Source organism: Salvia hispanica, chromosome 4, assembly GCF_023119035.1.
Source record: "Salvia hispanica cultivar TCC Black 2014 chromosome 4, UniMelb_Shisp_WGS_1.0, whole genome shotgun sequence".
NCBI classification, from domain to species: Eukaryota; Viridiplantae; Streptophyta; class Magnoliopsida; order Lamiales; family Lamiaceae; genus Salvia; species Salvia hispanica.
Genome location: NC_062968.1, coordinates 18848430 through 18861331, shown reverse-complemented (window position 1 = coordinate 18861331; position 12902 = coordinate 18848430). Strand labels below are relative to the sequence as shown.

At 36.8% G+C, this 12902-nt stretch overlaps 2 protein-coding genes across 14 annotated transcripts; one reads left to right on the top strand and one right to left on the bottom strand.

Annotated features, from left to right (window-relative positions):
* Positions 1-683: 683 nt before the first annotated feature.
* Positions 684-7842, bottom strand: LOC125220154 (pentatricopeptide repeat-containing protein OTP51, chloroplastic-like). Of its 13 annotated transcripts, XM_048122301.1 has the most exons (6): positions 4129-4254; positions 2543-2943; positions 2114-2325; positions 1657-2014; positions 1205-1281; positions 684-1121 (listed from the first exon to the last, which is right to left on the bottom strand). In XM_048122301.1, exons 2-6 carry the CDS (start codon positions 2766-2768, stop codon positions 945-947), a joined length of 1050 nt encoding a protein of 349 aa, XP_047978258.1. In that variant the 5' UTR covers positions 2769-2943; positions 4129-4254; the 3' UTR covers positions 684-944. The 13 variants fall into 13 exon arrangements, 7 of the variants coding, with proteins under 7 accessions (XP_047978258.1, XP_047978252.1, XP_047978253.1 ...); XR_007176323.1 differs by lacking the exons at positions 684-1121; positions 1205-1281; positions 1657-2014; positions 2114-2325; positions 2543-2943 and adding exons at positions 3581-3983; positions 5127-5252; positions 5330-6996; positions 7336-7842; XR_007176319.1 differs by lacking the exons at positions 684-1121; positions 1205-1281; positions 1657-2014; positions 2114-2325 and adding exons at positions 5127-6996; positions 7336-7842 and having other exon boundaries at positions 2782-2943.
* Positions 7843-9500: 1658 nt separating this feature from the next.
* On the top strand, positions 9501-12361 carry LOC125223307 (serine/threonine-protein kinase SRK2E-like). The gene is made up of 9 exons (XM_048126389.1): positions 9501-9982; positions 10200-10274; positions 10374-10475; positions 10576-10629; positions 10715-10807; positions 10917-11009; positions 11532-11636; positions 11710-11808; positions 11883-12361. The coding sequence occupies exons 1-9, from the start codon at positions 9821-9823 to the stop codon at positions 12174-12176; spliced, it is 1077 nt and encodes a 358-aa protein (XP_047982346.1). The 5' UTR covers positions 9501-9820; the 3' UTR covers positions 12177-12361.
* Positions 12362-12902: the final 541 nt, after the last annotated feature.

Sequence of the window (12902 nt, the reverse complement as noted above, 5' to 3'; positions counted from 1 at the left end):
AATGTTCTAAAGCTTCTTAAGAGAATAAAATAAAAATGATTTTCTAATAATGCATCAGCTCTTTCCGCCCCCATTTATCCTCTTATCCTCTATCAATCAAGTACTATTAATATTACATCTCTAATCTCTTTCTTAACAAATAGTTTTGGTGGTGGTGAACAATATGGATTTCAATGTAAAATTGATAAAAGAAAAAGGAACCATATTTCAATGAAAAATTGATAAAAGAAAAAGGAAATAAACAGAAAAAATATGTGAAATATTGTTAGTAAAAATTTAAATCACCTTATTAAAATGAAATATTATCATAAATAGATAGAGATTAATTTTAATAATGATAAAAAAATTTAAAATATATATATTTTTTGTGTAGATGGGGATAGTATTATTTTTACAACACCATCAAAAAACAAAATTATCTTCTGTAGCTGGGGATAGTAGTAGTTGATTGAGATTGAATTTGCTCCAAAATACGTGTCCTCATAGCATGATTGCACTTGCATTGAATTTCAAACATGATAACGTGACTACATGCCGAGTAAATTTGAATTAAATGGTAGTAATAATAAAGTGGAGCATGATATTTCTTTGTGCTACAAAAGCAATGTTTTCCACTTTGTCATCGTGTACCTACCGACTACAATTATCTTCACGATTCTTCCTATGATAAAAAAGCGAAAAACTAACTTAAAGCATAACTTTTATAAATGGTATCACAATTTATAATGATAGAACAAATAAGTGATTCAGAAAAGCCGCTGAGGTAACCTAATCCTGCAAAAAATGTTGATACAACTCTGCCTCATGACAATAAATTCACATGTGTTTGTGTTTTTAGGTTTATTTTTATGATCAAAATCCCCCATGTATATCTCAGTATCCGCAAAATTCATGGTGGACAATTATACACCATTGCTTCCTTACGAGTGAAAGTAGTCTGCTCATTATTCGTCGTCTTCATCTTCTCCTGACACCCTCGACAAATGAAGAGGGCCCTCAGGTGAGCCAGATTGGCTGTTGCTCTGTTTCAAGGATTCCCCGAACTGTTCTTGAGATGCCCACGTACCCAAGGATTGGGAGGTGGATTTCGTCGCGACTCTTCTCATGTGCAGCCGATACTTCTGAAAGGAGCAGTAGCATCAGTTTTATCTTTCAATGCATGAATAAAATGTGATATTTAAGAGCATGAGAGATGAAAACACACTTGTAAATGACTCTTCACTTCGTCGTTGGTTAGACCATCTACTTGCATATGCTCTCTGATCTGCTTCGGAGTAGCAACTGTAATGCATAGAACGAAATCGAATGAGGCACAATAGCAAGAACTCTACAGGAACTAACACACAAGCTACTATTCAAAGGAAGATCATTTGCAAGATCAATCATCTTTAGTTGTTGGCATCATACAATGCCAAGTCATTCGCAAGCCAACGAAAGCCAGTAGTCAGTTTCCAAGATTACAAAAATGATAAGAACCAAATCAAACAAATCCAGTACTAATTACTAATTTCTTTAGGTTGAGTTAGCAACTTTGTCCTGATAAATGCAGAGCCATACTAATCGTACCAAAACTCATAAACTCAATTAAGCTTAACAATCAAAAGTGTAATTATTCAGCACACTTCAATAAAATGCCAAGTTTATTGATTTTCAAACCTTGAGGGCCTCCAAGATGCTGCAGGGTATTGATAAACTGGCGATGCAGCTCAGGAGACCAGCACCTCCTTTGCTTCCTAGCATTTTGCAGCTGCCCAGGAGCCTTGCAGCTGACCGGGAGCCTTGCAGGAGAGCTTGTCCTGCTATTGCTGGATCCGATAGGATTGATCACCTCCCTCGAATTATTGATTCCAGGCGTACAAAGCGAAAGCCCGGGAACCGGCAACTCATCCATCTCCTTCTTCCCCACCTCCATCACTGGAAGATTAGGACTCCCTTTGAAAGGCACAAATCCCCTGTTCTTCCCACTCTCATTTAAGTCATCCCTCACCGGCTGAATTATTTCATCCCCCACTTTCTATCACACAAAGACATTAGAATATCATCAATAATCATATACACTAAACCAAATTAGCACATCTTGTATCCAAAAATGAAATTTCCATCTCCAATTCACCTTTGTTTTGTTGCTATCCGCATCTGTGGACAGACATAACTGCGCAGAACGCATCCAATTCTTTTTATCTCGGCTGCTAACGTCCTTCCCTTCACTGTCCTCAGCTTTATCATCCTTATCATCCGTGCAAATTTTCTGTATGAACTCTTCCAATACCGGCGCAGAATTTAATTTCTTGCACCGTGCTAGCTCCTCCTGCGTCACTATGATTGCTGCAATCGAAGAAATAATCAAAACCTAAATCTCCAGATGAATTAATTAAATCGCCGTTGATTCAAATCATCCAAAATCAATCCACAACAAATGCATCTCAATTCTCAACCATTTCCGCATCACATAAAAAACCAACACTAGACTCCGATAATCAAATTGACGTCAAAATCTCGAAAATAAACCTAAATCGAGAGAAAAGTGATAAACGGATCGCACCTTCGGTGATGAGAAGCATGCAAAGAGGTAATTCGCGTTTGAAGGCGTCGATCTTCCTCATCTCGTCAAGCAGCCGATTAAGGTAATCGTCTAGCTTCAAAATCTTATCGGAAACGCAGGGAATCTGCGAAACGTCGGGCACAACCCGGCCGATTGGCTTCGGAAAGCACGGTTTGGGCGAGAATCGGGAATCCAGGGCGAGTTCCGAATGGACTAGCGATGCCATTTTTCCACCAGATCTTCGAAATTTGTTCAATTTTTGGATATATTTATGAATTTGTTTGTTGTCGATAATCAGTGTGAAGGGGAGAAGTGGGATTAATGAAGGGGGAAAGGCGGAGATTCTGCTAACAACGCCGAGTTTTGACAAACACGAAAGATATGGTTGCTGCGTTGGATTTCTGTGGAATATTAATTGTTATGATCCTTTTTATACAAACGGAAAGTATTTCATTCTTATTTCTCAAATACGAATATTTATACCAAGAAAAGTCATTTCCTAGTCGTCGCATATTTTTCTTTTTTATTTGTTTCCGTATTTATTGCTATAGTCCAAACTCCAAAGTAGCCCTAATTTTTTCCATTTTCTTTGGGCATATAAAATGATGCCTCTAGTCTACTCTACCCATCCACCTCACTCTTAAGTCATTATTTATTCCTCTATTTTTTTAAATATGACCACACCATCTATAATATGGTTATTTAGCTATCAGTCTCCGATTAATATGTATTATTTATTATTTTTACTTTAAACTATTTATAAAATATGAAAAAAATCACTTTATTAAAAAAATAATTCAGATTAATATTACTGAAAAATGTGTAGTAATTTAATAAAAAAAATTAATACATGATTCAAAGTTTAATCATAATAATAATAATAGTTAATAATAATAATAATAGTTGTAGTAGTACATAAAAATACATAATTATATAAAAAATTATACTAATGATACATCAATAATAATAATAATAATAGGGTTTATTAGGTGATTAATTCGGGTGATCTGAGTGAAGAGATATTAAGTGATCAGAAGAAATATAATACTGTACTAATATTTTGGATAAAAAGTAAAAAAAATAAGTAGGAGTATCACATTTGCTTTAGGAAGAACCTTCCGTAAATAGCCCTAATAAGATTCGAGGCTGTTAGTTATTCCATTCATCAATGAGTTGTATTCAATTGTTTAAGTGAAATATATACTACTACATAGATTCCCTAATGAATGGGCTGTTTAGAAGACGACATGAAACCATCTCATACAAATACATACTCCTGTATTTCCTTCTTTCTATTCACGTGAGCTGCCCAACCTCAACCTCATTCTCCACACCTCTTTTATCTTCTCTCTCTAAGTTTTGTCTTCATGGTGTTTTCTCTCATTGAGGGGCATACTTGTGAAATCTCCAATCCCACAATGGCTTCCATAAAACCTTACCGCTAATTCAATTTGATAAATTTAATTAATTAAAAGTATTTACATAAAACTTAGTATTACAACGCTACTAATATCTTCGGAGTATTCTAGTAGTAAAGAAAAAGATAAAGATAAAATTTTGTTTGAAGAAATTCATCCAATTGCAACCTTTTATTTTCTGGAAGAAGATCGAGACAAAATATAAGACAGCGATAACACAGTTCTTCTCTGGCGGCCGTGGAGACATGTGGCAGCCAATGGGATTGGAATCCATTCGCCGCATATTCAACGGCTCTGCTTCATACCATTCGAATATATTAGGTCCCACGCTACCTTATTAAAATTCTTTTATCAATTTGTATTCTTATGAAATACTTATACCAATCTACAACATTTTTTTTATTAATAAAGCAAATGCTCAACCCTACAAAGGCGACTCCATTAGTGTGAAGGTGAAAGTACTCAATCAATCATGCAATCCGGATCACCTACAATTTTTCATACAACATCCCCTACTCTACCCCTCACAAATATAAAATTTGATGGTGGGCCCATTATTTATGTTTGTGAGGAGTGGAATAGAGGATGTTGTAGGAAAAGTTGTAGGTGATCCGGACCAATCAATCATGTACTACTAGTGTATTATGCCATTTCAAAGCCTTTTATCCCACTTTTTCATACTTTCACTTCTAGAATCAATTGTTAGCATTTAATTCCAATTTCGTACTGAGATAGTCTTGAAAGAAAAGAAAAAAAGGTTGAAACCCCGACCCGAAGGGCAGTTGGAGTATTAAAATAACCTGGGAATATTATACGAGGAATACCACATTCACTTCCAACTAAGGAATTTTCACAGAATATTACTCCGTATAACATTTAGTTTATCCAAAGCTAAGCAATAATATCTAGGAACACCTTGCAATATCTATAATATTAATCAATCACATAACAGTTTGGCTCACACCGAATTCTCTCTCTTCCACTATGTACAACTGTAGAACTTCCTGCCTAATTACATTACTACTCTTCATGACAAAACATTTTTACAATGCATTATATTATCGGGCAGGGGAGGATTATTTATGACACCCAGATCAAAAACATGGTCTCAAACAAACACAAGTTGGACACAAAAGATCCATATCGTTATAGGATATTATGTGTACCTTAATCGTCGCTTTGATCAGAAGTGTTACCATCATCAGCATCTGAATCGCTACTAAAAGCTACGTTTTCGAGCCCGGACCTCCCATCTAGAGACTCATGATTCGCTTCAAGAGAATCTCTCAGATCTGCTAGCACAAAAGGTTCAGTTAGTTTCCAAAACTCAGTGGCATCAGTTCCAAGAAAACCCATCCAGAAAACTCTCCCTCTTCTTTTGACACGGCAATTCAATGATTTTGCCTTGATTGTTTTGGCAATCCGCGTAACATCCTCTTTATTGAACTTCAGCTTCAACAAAATGTCTCCAGATGAAGTCCTGTAACCCCCATACATATACCAATATGCAAGAACACGAGGTGTTAGCCACCGGTTGATTAGCTTAGGAATCACAGGTAGGCCTTGAGGCCAGAACTGGTCGGCATACAACTGAAAACAAGAGTGGGGTATGGTTGTAAACTGACATGGAATATCACCATTGTTGTCATCAACCTGCACTTTACGAGCTAGCCATTCATGAAATTGGTTGTGTATATGTCTTTTCAGAAAGGAATGGATCTTGTTGCCCTCCCTAAATACAAAATCAATTGCGTAACTCCTTTTTTCATCATCTAATTTAACCCTTAAACCGCCCAATAGTAGACCTATCAGGATTTCTCTCTGCTCTTGGCTAAGCTTCAAGATTGATGATTTTCTGGCTTCCTTCACGCTCAAACTCAGGACATGATCTAGCTTCTCTAACAAGGAAGATTCAATTTTATATTTCTTTTGACACATCAAATCATATATCTTTCTTGCCTTAGCATGCTGCTCATAAGTTAGATAGCCCCTCAAGATGTTGTTGCATGATTTGACATCCACACCAATTGCCTCATCAGCATGCATTTGGCTGAAGATCAGTTCTGCCTTATCAAGATTGCCGGTTTGCACCAAAGAATCCAAGTACAGATAATACACTGTCTGATTGGGATGACATTCTTCCAGGCACCGGAAGAAAGTGGATTCCACTTTATCGTGCAAGCTTAAATTGGTGTACATAGTCATCATATCTATAAAAGACCGTGTCAAGGACTTCATGCCACTATTTATGAACTCATCCATAAGAGACTCTGCTAGCTCCGTCTCTTTAGCTTTGCACAATACCTCAATGATTTTGTAGTATGACACAACATTTGGTGAACACTGTTCTTGCATAACCCTGAATGTTTCAAGGGATCCCATTGGCTTCCCTGCCCTTGAATAGACCTCCATTAGATACACAAAAGCTTGAGGTGGAGGTTTACTATTGGAAGAAAGAAGCTTTGTCCAAATACTTTCAGCTTCTGCAAGATCTCCATCCTTAGCACAAGCTCTCAACACTGACACGAGAACTTCTGTACTCTCTTCAATACCAGCTGATTTCATATCCTTTCTTAATGATACAATTCTTTCTTTATCTATTATGTCTTGATAACTATGGAGCCAGATAAGTCCACCATAAATATCATTATGTGCTTTTAATCCACATGTTGTCAGATTTTGATAGATAAACTCTGCTTGTTTAAGATGATGTTTAAAAGAGCCACCAGTTTTGCTCACAAGAGCCCTAAACAGAGAGTTGTGCAAGCTAAGTCGGGGCTTGTAATTTCCCAAGTGAATCATTTGATTGTAAATGCTACATGCTTCCTCCAGACAACTTGGACCAGATGAACTAAGGTAGGCAACAATCAGGATATGAAATGTGGATTCATTAGGAACTAGACCCTGGTTAACTATATCATTATATAGTTCACGGCATTTCAAGTATTTTCGCTCCTTTCCCATGTAATCAGCTAATTTGGTTACAAGGGCGAAATCAAATTGAAACCAATGTTGCTGCACCATCCATTTATACACCTAAACCATGAGAATCACGCACGGTCAGGTAGAATCACACATAATCTAGGACTTCCCCACACTACACTACTATAGCCCCATCCACAAGCAAGAATTACTACACTGCATAGGTCAGTAAATAGTTTTTCAAAAATGTACCAACATAAGGTGAGCTAGAAACAAGCAGCGTGCACAAACTAAATCAACATTTTTGTAAACTTAAATCAGTTCACAGCTGCAACAATTTCATGGACATTTTGTCATTTCCAATTTTAATCAAACTATAAGGTTCAACAAACTATGCAAAGAATAAAACCAAATATATATTCAAATGTAAGGAGAGAGAGAGGTAAAATTTACCCTGAATGCCGACTCGTTTTCACGAATACGCATACAATGGACAGCAATATAAGTGCAATCATCCTGCCTAATCCACTTCCGCTGAGCATTGAGAACCCGAATAAATGTAGGAGTCCTATGCGCCGGAAGCTCTTTGCACAGCCACGCCAATCGCGACCTCCGCCACTGGTCCGGCAGCTCCTCCAGCTCCTTTACCTCAACCACCGGAGACTGAAACCGCTTCACCTCAGCCAACTCAAACGAGCTATTGAAACCGAAATTCTCCTCTCCGTTGTCTCCATAAAAGTGGTAATCGATTAATATTTCCTCTTCTGAGATGCGGGATACAGATGCGGAGGAAGAGGCGAGAAGTGGAAGGGGGAATCTCGGGTAGGGTTTGGAGGGGAGGGAGAGAGTGGAGAGGCGGTGGTGGTGAGGGAAGGAAGTGAGGGTGTGTAAAGGTGTAATTTGATGAGTGATGCAATGGAAACTTAGAAGCATTGCAACTTGCAACAACAACCGCTCGCCGCTGCGTCTCGAATGAGACAAATATTCATGCCTTTGATGTGTGTGAGGGAGAGAGAAAGTGGGGGAATGGCTCGACTAATAGGGATGCATAGTTTCTCTCTCTAATGGACTAAATCTGGAGTCTTTTCATTTGTTCGTGATGTAAAAATTCAAAGGATAATGTTTTTGACCAAAATTATAAAATCACTGTACATAGAATAGAAAATTGGAGTTTAACTGGGAGATGGTAAGTCTATGTGTAAAGGTTGTCCAGTGAACAAAAATGATGTCATGTTATAAAGAACTCAACTTTGAGCTAAAACTTAATGACGGTCGGGCAACAGGTTATAAGGGCAACAAATAGAATAGAGAGAGAAGGGAGATAATTTTTTAAAACTTTCTTAAACATGATGTTTAATCGTTCACATCGTCATATTAATATATACATATGTCATTATTCATTCATGACACCTAAATTTTTAAGGTGTGGGACAAATAAAAATTTATTATTTCACAAGCAATTTTCATATATTATTATTAATTAAGATATTGTTATATCACATGGACTTAGTAATAATTATGTCTTATATATTTATATTAGTGTGGATAGCATTTCAGTCTCACGAGTTCTTTTATATGAGTGAGTAACTTATTTTTAATATTTTATGTACACTTACATCACTTGCATCGGATAAAGTTTAATTGTCTTATTACTTTTAATATTTTATGTACACTTACATCACTTGCATCGGATAAAGTTTAACTGTCTTACTTTAACTTTTTCTATGCGTTAATAATTAATTCTTTTTTTTAAATAAGTTGAGAGAAAACATTATAAAACAGATTAAAATAAGTAAAGTTTAAATACCACCCATAAAGCTATTTTTGGTGGACAAAGTAAGTATAAATTTAAACAAAAAATCTTTTTTTTTCCAGTTCAAAGATATTAACTTCATGATTTAAAGAATTAATTTTTTCACTAAATATAATTTCATATCCATCATGAAACACAGGTTGTAAAAGGCTCAAAGACCCATTTAGTTTAGGCCTTTAGGAAATAAAGGCACCTGCAATGGACGAGCCATTTTGGCTCAATCTCGTCTCACTTAGATGAGACATGGCGAGACCCCATTGCGGATGATCATCTCGCCAAGCTTCTCAATGTAGAGAGTTCAAAATTAAACGTATAGCCAATAAATCAAGCTACTTAAAAATTGGTTGTGCAATTAAATTTTACTACATTTGTTCCTTGTTAATTGAAGTATATTTCATTTTTAACATAGAATTTAAAAATAGTACGTTAAATGGATGATAAATAAATTAATAGAGAATAAAATAAAATAATATTATTTTAAATAACGCAATTACGTTGGAACTTCTCCGTGTTAGTAGAACGGACGGAATCTATTTTATTTTTAGAATTCTTTATTAATTAGTGACCGCGGAAAAAATTGTCTATGATCAGACTATACACGCTAGGCCCAAAAAAAAGAAAGCCCAGAAGAGATCCATGGCGGCCCAACCATCTCATGACACGTGCCGTTAAATTAGCCCCTTGTTCCTTTTTTAGGTGCAGCCATTTAACGCTAATGCAATGCATACGCCAGCACCGCAACAACAACGATTCCCTTTTTTTCTGAATAATAAAAAAATAATCCAACAAAATCTCTCAGCCTCACCTCTCTGTCACACAAAGCTCACTACACACACAGACTCCACTTTATTTTAAGGCCAATAAAGTGACGTGCTGCGATCATGGAAATCCGATAAAAAAGGAGGAAACTTATGGTCAAATTATTGGTGGTGAGGTGTGAGTTCTTCACGAGGGCATGCTGCTAACCTATCTCCATCACTGCTCACCTGAACTCCTCCTTCCCTCATTCATCTCGCGCCACGTACCTTTTTCTATTTTGGGCAATTTCTCGCCTTATTTTATTGGTGTTAATGCGAGCTGCTGCTTGATTGCGGCGATTGGTTTGGGGAATTAAACGAATTCGGGATGGATCGACCGCCGGGGATGGACTTGCCGATCATGCATGATAGCGATAGGTATGAGCTGGTTAGGGATATCGGGTCGGGTAATTTCGGCGTCGCCCGGTTGATGAGGGATCGCCTCACGGGGGAGCTTATTGCTGTTAAGTACATCGAGAGGGGCGAGAAGGTAACTTTTTGATGTGTGTTTTTGAATTAATTTTGGAGTTTCATGGGATTTTGAAGTGTTGGGGCACTGTTTGTTTTGTGTTTGATCAATTTACTGAAAGAGGGAAATGTGTTGGCCTCACTGTTGAGTTGGATGTTTCTGTTTCTTTGATTATTTGAAGCTTGTAGCCGATTGTATCACACTTTTTTTATTCTAACTCTTTTGTGAATTGTGATAGATTGATGAAAATGTGCAGCGAGAAATCATCAACCATAGGTCTCTCAGGCACCCCAATATCGTCAGATTTAAAGAGGTGAATCAGTTTCAGTATCCATTTCTTGATATTCTTGGTATGTTTTCATTGTGCTTGATGATAATAAGATAATAACTCTTTGCATAAATATTTATTTAGGTGATACTGACGCCGACGCATTTGGCTATTGTGATGGAGTATGCATCCGGAGGAGAGCTTTTCGAACGAATATGCAATGCAGGGCGATTCAGTGAGGACGAGGTAGCTTCTTTTACAGCCATTATTGACGTCGTCTTGTTTTGGTAGGAAAGTGAAGATTCAGTCTTTTGTTAATGGTGCATCCCTTTTCTTCGATGTATAGGCAAGGTTTTTCTTCCAACAACTTATTTCCGGGGTCAGCTACTGTCATGCTATGGTACTTGATCAAGCTTCTTATTTCCCCATCTTTTAACTAGAGAGCCTACTTCTCAATTGTCTTACACTTTTGTGTGTTTATGAAGCAAATTTGCCACCGTGATTTGAAGTTGGAGAATACGTTGCTCGATGGTAGCCCGGCTCCTCGGCTGAAAATTTGTGATTTTGGGTACTCAAAGGTAATATCCAGTTATACTTGTTTGGCCTTCTTTTGGTGGAAACGGAGCTGTTGATTATATGGAGTATTCATTATTTTATTTCTAAAGAGACATTGGTTGCCTGTTTTAGTCGTCGGTGCTTCATTCACAGCCAAAGTCAACAGTTGGTACCCCTGCATATATTGCTCCAGAAGTGTTGCTTAAAAAGGAATATGACGGAAAGGTGAGTAGTTAGTTTGTTATGTATTTTCTATGCAAGCTCAAAGTTTTCCATATCTCATTATTTAATTATCTTCAAACAAGTTTAATGTACCCCAAACACATCCAAAGGGTACCAAAAGTGGAAAGCCTTGTTTCATAGTAGAGTTGACTAAGTGAAATAAAGAAATCAGTTAGGTAGTAAGTAGTTCCTAAGATCTAGAGATGAGTCTAGCATAACGTAGTAAGATTTCCCAAAGAATAATAAAATACATTATGCCATGACACGTTGTTCTAAGAGGAAGGTTGGAGTCAAATATGAGCAGTTGAGCACAGTGTGAAGTCAAGACTTTTACTTTCTCGTTTGATTGACTTAGATAACTCATTTAAACCAAACAAGACTTTTTACTTTCTTCTTTGATTGACTTAGATAACTCATTTTCACCACAAATGATTATTGTCACATAATACAAAACCATTGTTAAATTGTGCACTTGCTAGTGCGAGGTAACTAATGTGGTGTTTTATGCATCGTTTAATTATATAGATCGCAGACGTATGGTCTTGTGGAGTAACTCTATATGTCATGCTCGTTGGTGCATACCCATTTGAGGACCCCGAGGAACCTAAAAACTTCAGAAAGACTATACAGGTAGGTTGATATTGCATCCTACCTCGCATTGAGTCTCATTGTTTCCTCATTGGGGTATTGGCGTGTTTGGCAGCGAATCTTGAACGTGCAGTACTCCATTCCCGACTACGTTCATATATCCCCAGAATGCCGTCATCTGATCTCAAGGATCTTCGTGGCGGACCCTGCAAAGGTCAGTAGTAGTCAATCAGTTTCACAATTTCATACATTATCTTTGTCGTGACTGTGACTTGATAATGTCGACAGAGGATTTCAATCCCGGAGATCAAGAACCACGAGTGGTTTCTAAAGAACCTCCCGGCAGATCTCATGGACAACAACATGGCAAACAATCAGTTCGAAGAACCAGAACAGCCTATGCAGAGTGATAGTGAGATAATGCAGATAATAACTGAGGCTACCATCCCACCTGCTGGAACCAACAGTCTTAACCAGTATTTAACGGGAAGCCTCGACATCGATGATGATATGGACGAGGATCTTGAAAGCGACCCTGACCTTGACATCGATAGTAGTGGAGAAATAGTGTATGCTATGTGATTGGATGCCTCTGTAGGACAAGGATGCTTTGTTTCCAGCTCCATTGCTTTTAAGCCTGCAAGCAAAGAAAGTTTGTTATCTTCACTACAAAAAGCATTATGTATGTTGATGATGATTTCCAAATCAACTGTTTGTTGTCTTAACTGCTGGAATTTAGTATATTTGTAAAATTTATTGGTGTTGAATTATTTAGTTTAGCGTATTCCGGAATGATTGTTTCTAAATTAATGCACAACTGAGTAAAATTAAAAATCTTCTTTGGCTCAAGAAACCTCCAGCAATATCAGAGATGATAAAGAACCTATTTTTTCACCCTTTTTTCTTTACTTCAGAAATATGTCGGTGGTTGTGAGTTTCTTTTTTTTTTTTTTTTTAAATTTCCGTGGTTATGAGAGTATAAAAAATTTATTTTGGGGACACGTAGGGGGATAACTAAGTCATTTACTTATTTATTTAATTTTTTTAAACGATATATTTGTGTCAAAAGATAAAAGTGGGAAATTAATATGAAATAGATAGAGAAAAGGATAGATGATGTTAATAATGAGTTTACATTAGGATGTTTCATTGAATTTTTTATTTTGACTAGTGAATTAGTGAAATGTGATTAATTAATAATTATTTAGAATCCAATTATTACATTTTTCACCCTCTCAATATCGTCTTCTTCATGCTTCCTTCATTCACTGATACAGTTTTTACTAATTTGTCCTTTTACCAAAGATA